This window comes from Triturus cristatus, chromosome 3_1 (assembly GCF_964204655.1).
Source record: "Triturus cristatus chromosome 3_1, aTriCri1.1, whole genome shotgun sequence".
Lineage (NCBI taxonomy): Eukaryota > Metazoa > Chordata > Amphibia > Caudata > Salamandridae > Triturus > Triturus cristatus.
In genome coordinates, this window is record NC_140583.1 from 643768567 (window position 1) to 643789586 (window position 21020).

Consider the following 21020-nt stretch of genomic DNA (forward strand, 5'->3'; position numbering starts at 1 on the left):
CGTTTTGTTTTTTTGTCCCGCTTATTCTGTACCTAGAAAACGCTGGTTGATTCCTATTTGTAGGATTTTGGTTTTTTTGCATTACACACATGCTTGTAGGATTTTGACCTATGACACCCATCCTCCCATTGTGTTTGCTGTTTCCCGTTATTTGTTGTATATGTGGCGTATAAGGCAGAATTTTTTAAATTAATTGTTTTAAATGTTTTTTTTATTCTCTTTTTGTATGTATCTGTACTTTTAATGGTCGTTCGACCGAAATAAAGTTACTACAACGTAATGTAACTGTTAGCATGCACGGTGATAAAGTGACGTGATCAGTCAAGCCCCCTTTTGTACCACTTGTAAAAATCAGCGTTTGTAAAAGCATGTGTTTTCGCCACCAAGCCAGGCTATTGGCTTTGTCAAGTGCTCCTGCCAGGCCCTCGGAGGTCTGCTTACCCTTGGCGTTCACCTGGAAGCGGACGGCACGCCATGCAGCCACAGCCGACTGCCTGCACAGATCTGTTCTGCACATGTGTTCCGTGCAGGGTGCATGCTGCCTGCCCCACCTCCCTTCCCACCGAGGTGTCCCTTCGTGGGAAACAGGGCAGTCGGTAAACCTCAGTGGAGAGGTTATTTTAAGAGCCCACCCTCCTCTCCTGCAATGGTTATGTTCCTGGCGGCGGGGAACACACAAGCCAGCTCCGTGTTCGCATTCTTGCTGTGCAAACTAAATACGCAAATAATCATCCACAGAAATGACAGAATTATTTATCCGGTGGCAGTGAAAATCAACCCCTGTTTTTAGAGACTCTTTCCGGTTTAGAGTTTGCCTCTTGCAAGGACGTGGCTTTGGTTTTAGGAACGTGGTATTAAGTGTGGCCTGCTTTGATGTCCAGAGGTGGGCATCCCCTCGACCGGCCATCATGAGGCCGCAGCCGGCCAAAGTACGGCCATAGAGTGCGTCGCTTTATTGGCTAATACCAGCAGAGTATTTTCACCAGACTGGGCATCATAAACTCATGTAAATACCGCGGCCTCCCTCCCTGTGCCCGCCGGAAGATGTCTGCTGTGTTACACACATGTGGCTAGTTCGCACCAGAGATTCAAAAGCAATGCTAGCCACAACATACTTCAAATGCTCCGGGAGGGGCCCGAAGGTGAATGTCAGATTTCAAACCACATCCGGCTACCCAAAGGGTTATTTCCGTTCCGCAGGGTCCCTGCAAAAATAAAAAGAATAAAGACAGAAAGCTAACCAGTATGTGTCTCACAAGAGCTATAGGTTTGAATGTCTCCACATAGTAGCGTGTGCCAAACATATTGTAGTTGACATATATATCCTTATCATCGAACTATCTTTCTTTTTGCACTAGTTCAATTGTTTGGCACGCGCACGTGCATCAACACGCATTTAGTGTATTAGTGTGCATGTATACAATATTCATATGTCCACATATATGTACTACAAACAAATGATGGACGGAATGCTGACAAAGCATACATTCTCCCCCAGTCAAGAGATCTGGGTTAAATCCATCGTTCTTTTGCCCACTACACCACCCCAGTTTAGACATGGCCATATGCAAATCAGTCTTGACCCTGTGCCTCATGGGAACAGTCCAGCCCGAACTGCCAAGCCATGTCTTCCCTGGACCGGAATCAAGCATCCTAGGACCGGTTTCTGGCTATCAGCCGTCATCAGCCAGGATAGCTTGACTCCAGTGGCGTAGTGAGCACGGGTCCCACGTCTGGGAATACCCATCCCACTTAGGGCGAAAAGCGTTACAACAAACAAATGATGGACGGAATGCTGACAATGCATACATTCTCCCCCAGTCAAGAGATCTGGGTTAAATCCATAGTTCTTTTGCCCACTACACCACCCCAGTTTAGACATGGCCATATGCAAATCAGTCTTGACCCTGTGCCTCATGGGAACAGTCCAGCCCGAACTGCCAAGCCATGTCTTCCCTGGACCGGAATCAAGCATCCTAGGACCGGTTTCTGGCTATCAGCCGTCATCAGCCAGGATAGCTTGACTCCAGTGGCGTAGTGAGCACGGGTCCCACGTCTGGGAATACCCATCCCACTTAGGGCGAAAAGCGTTACAACAAACAAATGATGGACGGAATGCTGACAATGCATACATTCTCCCCCAGTCAAGAGATCTGGGTTAAATCCATCGTTCTTTTGCCCACTACACCACCCCAGTTTAGACATGGCCATATGCAAATCAGTCTTGACCCTGTGCCTCATGGGAACAGTCCAGCCCGAACTGCCAAGCCATGTCTTCCCTGGACCGGAATCAAGCATCCTAGGACCGGTTTCTGGCTATCAGCCGTCATCAGCCAGGATAGCTTGACTCCAGTGGCGTAGTGAGCACGGGTCCCACGACCCTGTTCCTATCAGGCACAGGGTCAAGACTGATTTGCATATGGCCATGTCTAAACTGGGGTGGCGTAGCGGGCAAAAGAACGATGGATTTAACCCAGATCTCTTGACTGGGGGACAATGTCTGCATTGTCAGCATTCCGTCTATCATTTGTTTGTTGTAACGCTTTTCGCCCTAAGTGGGATGGGTATTCCCAGACGTGGGACCCGTGCTCACTACGCCACTGGAGTCAAGCTATCCTGGCTGATGACGGCTGATAGCCAGAAACCGGTCCTAGGATGCTTGATTCCGGTCCAGGGAAGACATGGCTTGGCAGTTCGGGCTGGACTGTTCCCATGAGGCACAGGGTCAAGACTGATTTGCATATGGCCATGTCTAAACTGGGGTGGCGTAGCGGGCAAAAGAACGATGGATTTAACCCAGATCTCTTGACTGGGGGAGAATGTCTGCATTGTCAGCATTCCGTCTATCATTTGTTTGTTGTAACACATATACGTACTGGCACACATGCAGATTAGTTTATCCAGACATACCATACTCAATCTATCTATCCATCTATCCATCTACACACGTACACACATTTGTTTTCATTGTTATATAACCACATATGTTACACACACACACACACATACACAATATACATATGGGCACTCACGTTTATATGTATATGAATGTATAAAAGACATACAATACTGCCACAATGGGCGGAGTGTATTTTTGTAAAACATGCATCGTAAATGTATGGTAATGGAACTTAAATGTGTGTGTGCATGACCATTTTCAATATGTACATGTGTGTTATAACCATATATAGGCACACACGCTATATACACCCATATACACACACTGTGCAATATGCGTGAGAGAAAGGGGACAGAGAGGGAGGGTGAGAGAAAGATAACGTATAAATTGTTTTAACACCAGACAAGGAACAGACTGGAGTGACACGGAGACCCGAAAACCCAAAGAAGTGACCGAGCCTTTAAAAATCACACATCGTGAAAGCTTTTTAAAGCACGTGTCGCGCGGATATTTCTGCCTGTGGTATGTATGTAGTTAGAATATGCAGGTATGCAGTCCTATGAGCACACACACAAACATGCTGACACAGAGACACAAACAGGCACACACACAGACCCAGCCACAAGCATATATGGACACAGAAACACACGTGCATTGGTACACACACAAACACACAGACTTAGAGGCATACACATACAAAAAAACACACACACACACACAGACATACTGACTCAAATACACCCGCACAGCTTGGATCGATCTTTAAAATTCTTGATGATTAGTTTCCTGGAGCCCCCTGAGACTGCAGCTTTCACTGCTGTCAGGGAACTGCCGCTGCCCTTTGTCTGCCCGTGGGTATGGCCGGCCGCGGCGGGTGAGAAACCGACTTTTCTAGGTGCCTGCTGCTCCTCTTCCGTCATAGCTGCCCCGTTAGTAGTGGGGTGGATGCCTGGGCTTGCGAAGTTACTGTTATCTAGGTAGATTAATGTTGAAGGAAAGTCACACAGTGCACGACACGAAAGAGGTTTTGGCACTTTGATGCAGCCAGGGGTGCACGGACACTCAGCTCTCTCCTGCCAGAAACGCGGGTAGTATGGTACGTACGCCGGTGCTGACTCCTGCCACTGCCGTGGTGCACTCACACCGAGCCAGACGGCCTCTGCCGGCCGCCTCCGCAGAGCATTTCAGGAGAGGCGGCCCTATTCAAACAGAAACAGGACACACGGCGCACCGGTAGGAGAAGAGGAACCTGATATTCAAGATACTACTGTGGCGGTGCTGCTCTCATACATGTGTTCTTGTGTACACATACGAGACTGCCACTGAGGCTTTCATGCTTCTGCTGTCAAACGGCCTGGCCCACACCGGGTAAGGCGAGTGCTGGAGCCAGGGGAGCTCGTTCACGTGCCCTCACCAAACGGCATTAAGAGGCACACATGGATGATAACAACTGCATTCGACGTCGCTTCACATGATGCGCATGCGAAGAAAGTGCATGAACGGGAGTGCGGGTGGAAGGGATCGAGAAGGACGGACTGCGGGGGAGGGAGAGGAACTATATAGTAAAGGGGCCAGTAGCTGTGGCAGGATACAAATGATGACATGGTCGTCATGAGGCGGGACTAACAAGCATAAATCGGAAGGCTGCATTGAGGAAACAAGCCAATAAGAAATGTGGGTGAAATGTGGGCGGAACTTCCACGAAGTTCCCCCACTACAGTGTATACTGCATGCCTCGCAAAGCGAGCAACGCATGCGCTGCAACGCTAGCCGAGGCCTAAAAAGTAGTCCACATTTGTGGACAATGACCTTTCATGAAACATTGCTCAGTATCGGAAGTAATTTTCGGAGACATATCTGATTAATTAAGCTTTCTAAACTCGAATGGTCAGTAGCATTGGCCAAGACTAGAACACCATTATTCCAACGCAACTCACCCACAGGTCTCTACTTCAGGCCTAAACATTTCTACCCCTGGGAGATTTTATTTTGTTTTCTCGTCTTGTAAACCTTCCCTTTTCCCCCTCCCCCTTGAATTCTTTGTACTATACCTAATGTTATATTCTTATGTGTCCTCTTTATTGCTTTGCGGCAGACAGTAATGTAAAATCCTCCTTTGCCTCATGCTCCTGGAGGCAGCGTTTACACCAAAGGAGATTCCCTAGGTGGAATTTCCTTTACAATTCCATCGCCTTTAATGAAGGAAACTCCACTGGTGGATTGTAATCTACATTTAGTACAACCTCCTGGAATGCCAACAACCTCTAAACTAAGCCTTAGACTGAGGGAGAGAATTTGGATTGTGAATTTGAGGTATTATCGTTCCCTTTTTCTCAGAGACCATCATTTCCTTCGTCATCCACTTTTGTTGTTGTTGCGGTTTTATGTAGTGCAAACTACCCAAAGGTATTGGAGCGCTTTATATGAGCAGCAACTACATTACACATGAACACATTCATTTTTTGGGAGGCACAGGGAGATGAAGTGATTTGCCCAGAATCACAGAATGTTGAGCCGCTGTGACTTTAACCTGGTTCTCAAATTCCAAAATCAGCAGCTCTGGCTGATATGCCACACCCTCTACCACTTTCCTCTCTCTCTCTTTTCTGATGAAGGTCCCTAAGATTCACCGAGTGAGAAGTGGAGGCAGGTCTTTCTCCTATCTTGGGTCAGTTGCCTGGACCAATCTTCCTCTGTAGTTACGCTTAACAGCAATCTTAAAAAAAAAAAAAAACCTAGATGTTTCAACAGGAATAATTGTGATTGTTTGTGGGTGCAGATTGCCATGAAGGCAGCGCTGAGACACTTATTTGAGTAGTTGTCCGCTTTACAAATCTCACATCATCATCAACTCTGCTTTCACTTTTCAGGTTTCTCTATATCTTTACACATTTCTGCCCTTCTCTCCACTGTCTTTCACCACTTCTTCTCCCTTATCTCTTCTCCTTCCCTCCATTTGTCTGCATCTCTTGCATTCTTATCCTCTCCCCTCTACCTTTCCTTTCCCCTTCCCACATTGTCATTCTTCTCCATTCTGCTGTCTCACTCCTCTTTTTATCTCTCTTCATGTTGCAGTTCTCGCTCAATCCATTGTGTTACTCTCCTGCCATGTCTATTCTCCCTTCCCTTTGTCATTTTTTCATGAAATTAACATTTTTCACAGTAAAGTTTTCAAAAAAACAATTGTTTTTTGTAATCAATTTTTTTTTCTTGTTTTCTCTTTTTGGCTGTTTGTGTTATTTTCAATTTTTGTTCAATGGTGAACAGTAGTACCCTCCCAGTTTTTAAGATGATCGGGGGGCTCATCTGTGTGCTGCTGGAGACAAAAGTAAAGCCTCTTAGATGGCCACCACTCGTAATGTGTCTCCCTGTATAGCCCCCCCTTTCACCTCACCCCCAGGTAACATTAATGCTGGCTGTGATGCACAAAAAGAGCCCAGCCACTCCCAATAGGCTCACTGTCGCACTGAGAGACTCGGAACAGGAGGAGACCCACCACATACTGTGCCTACTCAGTTTGGCCCATTGTCCTTCTGCACATGACAATGAGACAGCCATTCTCTAATCTTGGTTATAATGACCTCCAAACTTTGCTCTAAGGGTGCAGCAGCCTTTAGGGTCAAGCGCCAACGGCCAACCTGGCCCTGGCAAAAGTGATTTCATCTCCAGCTAAAAAAGCGGCGCACCAGCTGGCCTTTGTCTCAGGCCCCTCAGACAGTAGCCGATTGCCCGCCCTGCCAATCCGACACTGCCTGAGGGTCCCCTAAAAATGAGGATTTACCAGTTGAATCAGTAATTGCTTGTCTAATTTAATTTTTTTCTTGGTTAACACCAGCGCTTAATTTGTAAAAAAAGATGAGTGCCAGGGTCCTTGTGAGGAGGCCACTGCAGTTTGCACCACACATTGCCCCTGCTATGCTGCCAATAATAGTAACAACACAACTACTAACCATCACATAAGTGTGACAATTCAGATTATTTCAGGCCCCCGAAGCAATAAAAATGGCTTGGGCGGCAGTTAATAGTAATTTTTTTTTTAATTAACTCTATTTTGCATTGCATCAAAGTCATACAAACAGTATTCAGTTAGACAGCTATCAAGTACTGGCCCATCGAGGCGGAACCCTGGTCCCTTCCCGCTAGTAGCAGTCCTCTGTTAATAGTAATTTTTAATGAATATTGAATTAATAATTAACTGTTGTTCTGGTCCTCGCTAAAATAGCCAGACAGTGCCACTTTGTGACGGACTGTCACAAGTGCCGGTGTTGACAATTAAGTACCAGTGCCGAGCACCAGTAACCACCAGCTAAAATTAAGCACTGCTTAACACAGATATTTTGGCAGTGTTTTCTTCTTATGGGAGAAAAAGCTTATAATTTTGATGGGGCAGGTAACCAGCCGCCGCTGAATGAAGAGGCCACTTGTAATAAGTCTCCAGCTCAGTATTTTCAGTTGTGAACTTTCACCTGTGTCTATCCCTAGCCTTTATGTTCTCTGTTCGTAAGTCTCTCCTCCTCTCCTTTTTGAAGGAAATACATCCATTTGCCACCGAGACAAATTTATTTCTAAGACTTCACACATTAACACTTTATGGGTTACAAAAATATACTTGGAGAGAGGGCAGAATACAGAATTCTGCTTGTTTTTGAAAGTGAGAGAAAGAAGCCTCACTACCCCGAGTTCTCTAGATCCACTCTTAACCCTACTATCTGGAATTGCTGGGCCATTGGAAATTCAGTTGAAGCTTTCCTTAAAACTCTCTAGTTCAATCAGAAAGCATGGACAGCCATTAGCAGTGTGAATCAGGCTTTTGGTGAAGACTTTCACCTAAAAATACACAGGGCCTGATTACGAGTTAGGAGTAAATACGTCCAGGTATTTCGGGTGGATGGAATTGCCATTTCTGACTGGTATCTCCACACATAAGTCCGAGCGCTGTGCGGAAAAAGCTTTGCCATGCTAAAGCTGCTAAGAAGACTCCTCTCATGGATCCCCCTGAACTGCAGGAAAACCCTTACCCAGGCCTTACTTTCTAGTAAATTGGATTATGGGAATGCGCTCCATGTGGCCATGCCAGACTGCTTTTGTCCCGTCTGCAGGTGATCCAGAATGCAGCCGCCAAGCTTGTCTGCAATAAAAACCAAGCATTGGCATAGCCAATAGGTTTCGCCTTTGGGACCTTATAAGTGTTTAGCCATGCAACAGTTGCATAACTAAATACTTATAAGGTCCCAAAAGCGAGACCTATTGGCTATGCCAAGCGGCCGTGCGGCCGCTAAAGTGAAAGTGATCGCGATTGCGATCGTGATCAACATCAAAGCGGCCTTGCGGCCGCGAAAGTGAAAGTAATTGCGGTAAAACGCAGCGCGCGCGCCCGCGCACATGCACTGTAGCTCTAGGCTGGCCTGGTAGCACTTTTTGGAGCCCTCTCAATAAGTCTCGCCAGACCAGCGCATGCGCTGGGTCAGGCGAGACCTAAAAATACAGCCCGGCATCAGAATGTTCGCGAGAGCTCCATTGGCTGCTTGTGCGCCACAGAGCCAGGTTCAAGCTCCTGTGCTATGCACACAAAGCGCTACACAAGCGTGCCCCCGAATCCTGCAGGGCAATATCGAATTCTATGCCCCTACACGAAAACTGAGGTGCTGCTATCACGCTTTGGCTAAATCCAGACGCAGTAAGAGAGTTAGAGCAGGGGCCGCTCTTTCTCTCATTTGGCGGCCTCATTGGAATGAACTGCCTTCAGACCTTCGCCTCACTGACGACTACAGGTCATTTAGGAAGAAGCTGGAACCACTTCTGGTTACTAGGATGTAGTCGCTGACATTTTGAAGCCTCTCGACCAGGTTTCCCTCTTCGCAGATGCCCTGGTACCACTCCACCCCCATTTCAGGTCACAGCTTCCCCAGCGCTGTGATATCCCTCAGGATGAATGTTGCGCTTAACAAATACAAAGATTTTAAAAAGTCATTGAGTAAAAGTTCACGGAATGGGCAAGAACAGTGAGTACAAGGATTTACTGGGCGGGGAAGCCAGGTGGTTTAACACACTCATTCACCAACTGCGCTGAGCGAGTTTTAAATGTGTGCGAGGGCTCCTGTGCTTGGTGGGAGAGAGGGAAGGAAGGCAAAGATGTCTCCTTGCACGAGGCAGCGTGATATGCTTCTCTTTAGCCTTGGCTGAGGGTTGGATGGTGGCCGGGAGCTGGGTCTGGCCTGCAATGCAGTTCTTTGAGAAAGTGACTTTATCGATCGATTTTTCTGGCCGGTGTAATCAGGTCCATCCGGCCACGTCATGATTGTGCAGAGTGTAATTCCACTTGTGCTTTCTGCTCCTCACAGCTTGTAATTGGGCGCGTGGTCGCTTAAGACTGCACTATTCGGGATCTCTCCTACTGCTGCTTTACAGGATTCAACTGCGAAGAAGAATAGACAAGGACTGGGCTGAGAGCTCACTCAAGTCAGGCTTCAAGGGGACAGATGATGCCAAAGTGAACATCTGCTTTGGAGCTGTTTTCCTGTGAGTAATTCTTACAGCAGGCACAGAGAGCGGCTCACGTGGCTGCTCCACATATCTCCTAGGCATAGATGTGTTTTTGGAACAGATGCTGCCATGACTTTGGCTAAATAATCACGGACGCCTTCTGGAAGAGATGTTCCTTCAAACCTTTGGCAGCCACATACGTAAAACAAGCACTGACAATAGCAGTCTTTTTGACTTTTGTATACTGGATACATTTATCAAAGCTTCAGCAAGATACGGAGGATAGGTATTACATGGGCATCAGGAGTGCAAGGTCCACCATGAAGACAGAACACGTGCCACATGGGCATCAGGATTGGAAGCTTCTTTCGCACACAGAAAGAGGTGGTTGTGGTTGAGAAGAGGGAGAGGCTGGGCGGTGTCCATTTTGTGGGTGGGGGAGGTTGGGTTTTTTGTGGAATGGGGGGCTGTCTCAGTTTTAGGTGAAGTCTCACCTTCTGTGTTTGGGAAATTGTCAAGGAAGAGTAAAACTCAGAGTAATGAAGATCACCTGTAGGTGACTGAGCTGTTATCAGGCTAGGCTCATCATGGAACAGCAGCATGTCACAAGACCTGTAAATCACGATTTTGCACTCAGCAGGGCCAACATATATGTTGACACGTGTGAGTTTGATACATTGTGAACCTTAACATTGACACTGATCTCACACTCTATCCCTTCTCTCTTTAAAACCGAAACCCAGAGATCATTGACTTATGTGGAGAGGATGGTGACTGTAATTAAAGGTGAGTGGATTGTAAGGAAGTGAGCGTATAGTTTGGGGAAAACACGTTTTCGATTAGGACAACAGTGACTGCAAAACAAGAAATCTCCTCAACATTCTTTTATATTTACTGTGAAAAATCATCAGGGCAGTCTAATTTATTCTTAATTAGTTATTATGTTTTTCTAGTGTCCTGCTGGACCTCTCTGCTGCTTTCGACACAGTGCAACAACCAACTCTAGTGACCACCCTGGAGAATGTGGGCATCCAGAGAAAAGCTGCTGAGTGGACCTCTTGAGTCCTATCCAATCAGAGCTGCAGAATCTCATGCCTAACACTGTTCACCTCCAAACCCTACCACTTGAGAATCAGCGCCCCCAGAGCTCTACCATATCTCCCCTTCTTTTCAACACCTATCAGAGCCCTTTGTCTGTCCTGATTCAATTCTTCGCCTGTCAGGTCACCGCTACACGGCTGACACACACTTTACCATCAAACAGGAAAACCTCAATGACACAGCAAGGGTGGTCTTTCTCAGTGCAAGCCAGCAGGATGTAAAATTCCCTGCCCACCCAGATATTAAGCTAAAAATACACATTGCTTTTCTAAAGAAAGGAACACACAACTTTTTATCCCTTAAGTAATACCTAAGCAACCCCAAGAAAACACGCAGCGGCCACGAAACTAAGTGAATCACAGTGCAAACTAGGACAAAACGTCTTACGAAGAAGAGCGCAATTACTTTTCAGATAAATTAAAGCTGATGGAATCGTGCTCTAACTCTCATAAACCCTTTAAATGAGCACACATACTACGTCGCACGAAGTTTGCAGCAACAAAAACAGGCCACACGTCACGCACTTCACCCAACTGTTCCCACATAGGTCATGCGACAACCACACAATCCTACAACCAAACATGCAGGTCCACCTGTAATTGCTCCGCAGAGTCACAGTGCCACTGTGCTATATTAGTGGTAGTAGATTGTGGCATATAAAAACATAAGCAACCACAGTGGAAGCATCCATTGCTCAGGTAGCAGGTGTAGCACCTCATTCCCACACAGAGGCCAGGTGGAGCATGGGCGACAACAGTGCACACTGTATCACACACAGATCTAGTACAGGCCTCTTGGAAGACTGGCATCTTATTGGGTGAAATGCCACTGACAGCCCTCTATCTGACAGCACCTCTTTCCATGACAGCACTAATGTACTCCTGTTTCCCAGTCATGGCCTTGCACTTGCATACTGATTCATAATCAATAAAAAAAAAGCCAGTAAAAAAGAAGACAGCAAAGGGAAAAATGCATAGAGCCCACACATATACTGATATTTTTTCACTGCTCAAACTTTTCAGAGTGAAAAATCTCCTATGTAAATGATTTAGGCGATGATAAACTTCCTTCATCTGACTGTACTTTGATCTTTCCTCCCAACAGCAAACTGTACTTTTCATTGTCAAGCAGTCCAAAGGAACCAAAAAGTGACATTGAGTGCTTTAGAATACTCCATAAATAATAAACAAAAATGTATAAAACACTTTCTAACACATGGGTAGCAAACTCACTGGGACTGGCTCTTGTTGGTTATGGGATCACTTATTTATTTTTAAAAACATTTAGGAGTTTTATAAAGCGGCGTGCGCAGCCGTTAGTATACTTCGGAGGACTAACCAGGGTTACATAGGTAAAGAGAAGGCGTGGAAGTAGGGGTGAGGAATTTTTGATGTAACTTTTTTGTAACCAGGTCTAAACATTGATTTAAAAACGTTGTGTGTAATAGACTCATACTGTATCGCAGTATTACAATGTCATGTTAAGGAGTCAGCCATTGTTAAGTATGTGAGCACATATTCACATATCTAATACACATTGGGGGAGCCATGCCACACAGTTACAAAGCAATGTTAGCATAGTTAAATATGTGTGGATTTATTAGTAATCAAAAAAATTTAAAGAGTCTATAGGCCCGATTCCCAAAAGTAGACTGTGACGCATGACTAACTTTACAACTTTTGGTATTCACAAACAGCGTTTACTATTCGTAAATGCCCTTCGTGTATACTAAAAGTTGAACTGATGAAGTGGTGCATTTTGGAGCACACTGTCACCAACATATTACGAAAGCATCGTGCAGTAGTGCACTGTTGTTTACAGACATCGTCTTTTTCATTGAAACGGCCACTACATTTGCACAGACATACAGTTGTACTAATAAACCTCTATAGCACACAAATGATAATGTGGAAAGTGGGTTTCAGTGAATGTTTACCGTTTGCGCATCAACAAGTAAAAGTGTCTTGATTTGTTTTGTTTCCACCAGACTTTAGAATTAGAAAAATGTGCTTCATTTTTGCTTTCCTTATTATTAGTATATTCTGAAAAAAGGGTACGTTTCATTTACAGGTATTTAAATGTTGTTGTGTTTTACACAAAACAACATCTTACAGCCTTTCCTTTCACCCCTGGCAGGATTGTCACATAGGGCTTCATTACGATGGCGGATGGACTTCACGGATTTGGGGCCGGCCGCCCATGAGGCGGCCTTCCCACACTCCCAATCACGATGCGACCTCCACCACGGTGGTCGCATCACCTATATTTTGCATTGGGGCGGGATGCAGTCAGCAGCCCCCACCACAATGCAAAATAGAGGGTGCAGACACAGCCCTGCATTATGTGGCAGGCACCCTGCGGTGCCTGCCACATGGGGCAGGGATATGTAGGGGGCACCTATGGGTACATGTCCCTGCACCTAGGATTGAGGGGTTCCCACTATGGGCCCCCAAATCAGTTTCCGCTGCAAAACGAATGGTGGAAAGGGTTATCATAATCCCTACGGTGGTGCAATGTGTTTGTTCCGACAGGCGGGCGGAAATGGACCACCTGTCAGAATCATGGCGGGCAGTCTTTACGACCGCCACGCTTCACTAACGATTCCGCCCGCCATCATAATATGGCAGGAGAAAAACAGCAGTTCCATGGCGGAGGGCCTGCCACCGACCGGCTGGGGGCGGCAGGCCCTCCGCCATCGTAATGAGGCCCACAGTTCGCTTTAAAGACGCCTCTGCCTTTGCACTCAGAGAAAGAAAAGTAAAGACCGGTCCCTATATTAAAATAAGCAGTATTTGTAGGAGACGTAGCCTGACATTTGACCTGTCTCTGAGGCACAGCAAGGGTGACAAGATAAGTACAAAACGTAAAGGCTCTGCTCTTTCATGGCCCACCAGAAGCGGGCTGGCCATCCACTGTTTGGGAACCCCTGCTCGCGAAGGAAGAACTTGCCCTTGTCGTTCTCTGCGTGATGCAGCTGCCAAGGTGCACTGACTGGAATAAGACCCTTCAAGTTTTCTTTACTTTTATCAATATGATGTTGACTAAAGAATGGATCATTATAAGATTCTGTAGAATGCTCTTGGGCTGTCATTACGTAAATGCACTGCTATTGTTAGAGGCTAATTACTTTCCAGCAAGGAATTCAGGCCATGCCTCCCACTTCCTGAAGCTCGACTTCACGAGAAATGTTGTTATTCTCTAATATTTGAAACATATTGCACTGGTATGACGTCATCCTTGTAGAATATGGGTGTTTAAACCACTGAATTGTACACAAGAACGATAATTATGCCAACATTCTATGCCACTCGTATCTTTTTGGATCCAAATGTTAGCCCAGGCTGGATATTATTTCCTACTGTTTTTCATCATCTTCAATAGCTGCTTTGCAAACGTCCAATAAAGTTATTTTTATCATATCAAATCCTATCATAATTACTATCATGATGTTATATAGAGCTTTCTGAATGCTACATTCCTCCGTTAGAATTGTGCTGTAACTCTTTCCGAAAGCCTTTTGATAGTCTTCTTGTGGCAAAAGGCAACACAGGACAAGAACCACAGTGTGACGCCCACATGGCGATGCAGCGCGCGCAATGTAATTCGTTTTATTTATTTATTTTTACTTAACTCTGGCCGGCAGTATGCCGGAGTTTACTACCTCCCACCCTGTCCCTCCCCCGCCCCGCCCCACCGCCCGCAGCAATCCCGCGAGGAGCCGCCACTGACCGCATGGTGGCGCTGTTTTTTTAAATTTTGAGATGAGCACAACAACCGTGTTTATTAAGTCAATCGATTAATACTAGCCTCTCACGCAATTATTAAAGAAATAGTCTGAATTGCCTCACTTTCTAATCATTCTGACATTGGCAAAGGAAATAATGGGCGGACACATCTTTTCAGTTTAAGCTCCATCCATCCCTCTGCAACCCTTCACCATCATTTCTTCACTCACAAATAATTTTGCTTCTTTCAGGAAAAATCTGAAGAGTTGGCTTTTCAAACAAGCCTACTTATGCAATTAATTGTGTCATGCGCATTCTTTTGATGCATCCCCTGAATCGCCAAGAAACCATTGGTGAACCTGCGCTTTACAAAATTAATTAACATAACTCTCACTTGGCAGCATTTTAGTTGGCTGGCACCAGATGCAGAAGTTACTGGATGTGAACCTTTTCCTTTCCACTAAGCACGGAATATATTTACTTTCTATTAGTAGCTACGTCTGGTTCATGTTGCCCATACCGTTGGTAAAATGGGATCCTCTTATAAATTAGTTGTATGTACTTTTTACACTTTTTGTAAGAATTACAGTCCTTAGAAAGTCTTTATCTCCTCAGCTATTAAAGATATCTCTTCTAATTTAAATATGTTCAAGTCAGACTTGATGGGAATGGATTTGCTATATAAAGGTGTGACTGATCCCTTAACAAATGGCTTAAGGTGATGTTTAATCATGAGGTATTTAGACATATAATCGATACATATGTTATTAGTTACTGATATTATTTCCTCTATGTGATTTATAATAATTAATTTACATTTAGGTCATCATTTAGAAGAGGAAGATGGGATATCTGTCAAAAATGGGGACGCCCTGGCCAACCTCCTCTCTGGACCACTGGGAGGCAGCGTTCCCAGTGGCAACGCCCCATCACGAAAGGGCACCTTACCTGGCAGGTCCCACACCAGAGTAAATGGTGTCTGATAGGCTGTCCAATGTGCGGCAGCCTGAAGGACTCCATCATGTGACTGCAGTTTGGCCATGCCTACATGGTACACAGGGCCTGCTGTCATGGTCGCCCCCAGTGTTGTAACTCTTTCTCTCCTGTAGGGTATTCTTCCTTAAGCTCTACACAGCACAGCCATCTTCATAAATGTGCTCTTAAATTGTCATTTTCAGCTTGCAGAAGTTAACTCAAATGGCACTTGCAGATTGAGGAATTATGGAGTATATGGCTATGAAGTTTTGAGGACACAGACTTCTTGGGGGAAATAAAACTTGAACTAAAGAAATATTTATTGTTCTAGCATCTAATTGTGTCTTTAACAGTTCATAGCCATATACTAGAGATTTTCCATAATTCGCCAATCTGCATGTGCTATTTGAATCAAGCTTTAGAAGCTAGGAATGACACTTTCATAGCATATAGATGAAAAAGACTGTGATGTACAGAACTTTAGGAAGAATACCCTACAGGAGAAAAATCACACCGCTGGGTCAGTGAGGGTGAGTGCTCACACGGCTGGGCCCAGGAGATGGTGGGCACTCATACTGCTGAACCGGGGATGGGAGTGGGGTCCATTCTCACAATGCTCAAAATAGAAAGGAGGGTTCTCACACTTCAGAGCCCATGAATTTGGAGAACCTGGCATGATGAGTACTCACATAACGGATTACAAAAGTTTGATGAGATTAAAAAAGCAGAGGTGTTCACGTTTCTGAACATGCTAGGTTAAGTGTCCACTAGACTGAAAATGGGAAGAGGGTCAATGTGACCCCAAAGGGTAAAACTCACAGTGCTGATTTTTAGGTGGTGGTTACTCACACTGCTGATCCCAAAAGAGTGGACTTTGACGCTCCTGGTAGCAAGTACTCACATTGCAGTGGGGATGTCGTTCTTGGCATCCATCACCAGATCTGGGACGCAGTGCTCCTCCTCATTGCAGCCGTTCCAGAAGGGCACCTGCATGGCATAAGAAACAGAAGCGATGTTATTGAACTGAGTATGTTCAGAACTTAGGTTAGGCAAAGGGCTCTCGCCATGCATCCACGTGGTATATTTAAGGCTGTGAGAGATATGCAATTCTGTCTGTCTTAAATGTTTGTGGAATATATTAGTATAAGCAACTATGTAGGTCTGTGAGGATTATGCAAGTCCAAAGAAAATATTCACATGTATGTATGTGGGTGACGTCTTCTTTGTGGATGTGGATAACGTCTTCTCCTGTGGGTAAACTAGATCTATGCGGGATATGTACATTTGTTGGGTTTATGTAATCCCATTAGGTGAGTATGAAAGAAGTTACTTGATATAGTAATTTTGCAGCTGGAAAAAATTATAGTTTCTCATGCTTTAAACATCCATACATCCACTGGATGGGTTTGGAAAGAAGGTACAAGTTATTTTCATACTAAAGCTAAATACGCCAGGTGCTAAATGCGGGTGTTTGAAACTAGATCCTCTTTTGGGACTAAGAAAGGCTATGTGGGTATATGCACATCTATAGGGGCTCATTAGCCTATGGGAAATATCATATTTACAAATCTGCAAAATAGTAACAAGTAAAATGTTTTAATATAAAAAAAAAAACGTAAAAAATAGGAGGATGACATATTGTGAACGGCATGGTATAAATTGAAACTTCGCTCATACTGAAGCTTTAATGTTTCTCATTATACTTGGGCCACTGAAATCTAAATCTGCATCAGCCAAGCGATACATCCTGTACTTAACGTAATTAGATTTAAAGTAGTGTAACATAAAAATAAAATTCAAAAGCAAGGCACACGTGCCAAGAGCTTCTTTATGTGCCTGCTACCACAGATTGTATACTCAGATTAAGTTACTCATTGTTTTAAGAGATGTAATAAAGGCCTTTGTAAAACGTTAATGAACTGTTTCTTTCTTTCGGTAATGTAAACGATATTGTATTTGGCGAATGGTCAACAGCAGGCTGTTCCAAAGACTGATTCCAGCCAAAGATTGTTAGCATCTTCCTACACAAACATTGTTAGCTGAAAATGACTGTAGTCTAAAGAGAGTGCCACACCTCCAAAATATAGTTGGCTGAAAGTGTCTAAAGGTACTTTGATCCCTGTGTCCAGTATCCTATATGCATAATGTACATGGCCTCAGAGTGAGTGGCTGTTGGGTAGTTAGGCTGAGGCATCCACGAAGTTTGGTACCCATGCTCACCCATAGTCAACCATGCTGCCTTATTCTGGACGGTTTGCGATTTATGAGTAGAGGAAGTCCCAGGTATACTGGGCTGGAATAGTCCAACTGGGACCCCACACTGCAGCCTGAATTATGGTATTTCTTTTCAATAGGATAAGAGTAAGGACAAGCTTTTTAGCAAAGCCTTTGATTTTCAAAATCACTGGGATTGCGACAGCAAAATAGCTAATTGTTATTTACTATACCCATTATGTACTAAACCCAAATCATAAAATGGGATTAGAAACCCATACGAAATTGGTACTTGAAAGGGATATGTTTTGGGAGTATCAATTTTTGGGGACTGTAATCCATTGAAAAATATTGAGAAGTTACTAATTCTTTATTAAAATGAGATCACAGACATAGTGTTCTGCTCACCCCAGCGTCCCTGTGATGGCCACCAATTGTATCGAGTTGCATTTCATGACCTACCTCATCAATTGACAGTGACCCACTACGATCCAGTGTTTTGTGAGAACTGACCTATTTGTACATAGGTTGGTCGTAAAATACTATCACATTTGCAAAAAGTCAGAGCGCAATTTGCAAACACTTTGTGCAAATGAAAATTTTGTACATCTGGTCAGAGGTTTGATATTTAGTCATAAAGTTTATTTATAGGAGACAAAGGAATATTATCAACACTCTCCCAGGTTTCAGAGAGTATTCATACTACTGGTGGTGATCCAAGTATAGTCACCATAGGGACTACATTTCCATAGCGTATACCCATCATTACATTCCAAAAATGGACAATTCGGATATGATCCCTGTATTGGAATAGTTCAACAAAGCATTAGATGTTCTGGTTATTTTCAAAGGCTAAAGTGATTGGGATCCTGGGTTGGATGGACTAAGCTATGGACTCTTCACTCAAATTCTTGGACACTAATGATAAAGCCATTTTAAGCCAGTTTCATTCATACCACACCCAACAGATTTCTGGAAAGAGCAGCAACTGCTCAACCACAGACTTGTGTGGAAAATAATAGTATTCTCAATAATACTATGCAGGTTTTCACTCTAGTGTGGACACGGAGATCATTGTGACAGTCTTTGTAGTTGTGGTGTCAGCATGCTGATTTTATTTGAAGTGTCAAGTGAGTTCGAAAGTGCCGGCTATCGGCTTCTTCTGCAGCACCTAGCTGACTGCTCTGTGCAAGAACAGGCACTTTGCTAAATTGAATATGAAAGAATTCAAGCAGGTTGTTTAAGCTAATGGTTGAACCTGGTCTTTTGGGGGTTCTTCTTTGTCTCCCCTTCTTATCAGTCCTATCTCTGCCATCTAGCTCCCATGCTGCGTGAATTTAATCTCATCTTTCATTTATATGTAAATGACATGCATATTCAATTTGACGTCCATAGTCTTAAACATAAAAAAATACCTGTTTCCATCAGGTCCTCACATATGTATGATGGTGGATGAGCAAACATGATTTACAATTAATCCATTTTAGTCACAAATAATGCTTATAAGAAGTACTTCTATCCTTTTTGATAAAATTATTTGTCTTAATTCTATGTGCCCTTGCCTGGGACCTGCTCACTTAGTCAGAAATCTTGTAAAACTGATAGGCTCGAATTTGCCATTCACTTTTCTTACCTTCTCTCAAATAATTGTGCTAATAAATGTGTTTGTTCAGTCTCGCATCATACTACATCCCCTGGCCTTCCAAACAAATCTATAGACTGAAGTTCATACAGAATGTGGCAGTCGGGAGTTTTCTTGGACAAACAAATTTCACACAATTGTTGCTATGTTTCGCTAACTATAATGGCTAGCATCACAAAAAGACACGTTTAAGACGGCACGTTTTGTGCATCAGCTCCTTCATGACGCTGCCCCCGTGATTTCATTAGGAAAAAGTATACAAAATGTAGGGCATGTGTCAGTCTCGGCTCTGCATTGAGTTTTTTGCCTGACTTTCCTGAATTCAGAGATGGCAAGAGGCAGATCGTTGATGGTCCAAGGTCCCATCTTTGGGACTCTTTGCCGCTTTGTCTATGCACCTTAAAATTAGGAAAAAATATAAACCTTGTTCACCAATTCATTCTGTTGCAGTCTCTGCTAATAAGAGCCTTTATCAGTAGCTCTCAGCCCCGAGAGGACCTGTAGGGTGAATGGTTGCACCCTAGAAGTTGTAATATTGATAGACGAGGAACAGCAACAATCCTGCTTCAGGAAGCGCTGACACAAGGGAGCACGCCAAAGGAATGATTTCAATGGAACTGAAACATAAAAGTTATGCTCTATTTAAATGTACTTTAGATTAGTGAATGCGGTAGAGACATAGGGGCATATTATCAACGGCCAGCCGTACATAGCGATGGAAATATTATCGCCGGCTATCGCTGAATATTATCGCCATGATAGCGCTATATTTACAACGCATAGCGCTATGGCGATAATATTTCAGCGATAGCGGTGTTTCCAATGGAACATCGCTGGTTTTCCAGCGATGTTACATTGAAAACAGCGATAACATTGCTGATAGGACCCTGTGGTCCTATCAGCATAATCCATCTCCCATTAAAAGTATGCCTTAGTCAGGAATTTAACAGACGTTAAATTCCTGAGTTAAGGCTGAGGTATCGCGATTTTTTTTATCGCTGCACCTCCTTGTTAATATCGCAAAGCTGCCTTCGCGATATTAACATGTGTTGTTTTCACAGCCACGCCTTCTTTGCATCTCATTAGCGATGCAAGGCTGTGAAAAAACGGGCTCTACATCAAGGAAACACGCGCTAGCATGTCCTTGATGATATTGCGATATAATTATCGCCGCTTTTCGCCCAAAAACAGACGCTAAAGCGGCGATAATTATATCGCCAGCCCTTGCTAATATGCCCCATAGTTTTATGAGACAAATCTCCTGCAGTCTGATGTGTCATTTCCACAGATTGTCTTCTAACACTGACTCTCACAAGCTGTGGCGTGTGCCCTCTACAGGACTGTGTACAAAGCAATCACACAAACAAGATAAAAAGAAACCACATACAGAGACTCGAAGGGAAGTCGGCCAACCATCTTCCAGAATGGGCCCTTCATTTGGGTCAACCAGTTCATACTCCAGGTTAAAGGTGATGGGCTTCACATAATCAGCTGTGTCCTAAAAGAGAAAAGTAGCTGTGAGAAGATGGGTCACATTCTCAGCAGAAGGCAAAGCTGTGTTCCCCCACTGTAAGCCAAGTTGATTCACAAACATAAGACAGCCATATATTCTCATGTTTGTAGATGAGAAGAACTATGTATAATTACTCTAGGATATCTGTCTTTTTCTGTGTAGTCAACCCCAGGCTTTTTGTCTTTCGCTGAATCCCGTTTTGCTGAACCTTGTCTTTTGATGGGTTTAGAACTCTGTATACTTTACCCCTGCTAACCAGCAGTAAAGTGCCTGTGCTCTCCTTTTAAACATGGCCGAATTGGCATATTCAGAATTGGTACATTTAACTTACCTGTAAGTCCCTAGTATATCCTACAAAAAGTATCTAGAGCCTGTAAGTTAAATGTTTCTAGTGGACTGCAGCACATACTGCGCCATCCACAACAAAGACAGTGTAAAACAAGGTTCAGGCCCACCACTGTAAGCCGA

General features: G+C 44.2%; 1 protein-coding gene across 2 annotated transcripts in view; it reads right to left on the reverse strand.

Annotated features, from left to right (window-relative positions):
- ITGA11 (integrin subunit alpha 11) overlaps positions 1-21020 on the reverse strand; it is a 508108-nt gene that overhangs the window by 93608 nt on the left and 393480 nt on the right. For both annotated transcript variants that reach the window (XM_085644636.1, XM_085644637.1), the window contains 2 exons: positions 20427-20537; positions 16085-16170 (listed from right to left, as the gene is read on the reverse strand). In XM_085644636.1, coding sequence (XP_085500762.1) covers positions 16085-16170; positions 20427-20537 — 197 coding nt within the window. The remainder of the gene's footprint in view (positions 1-16084; positions 16171-20426; positions 20538-21020) is intronic.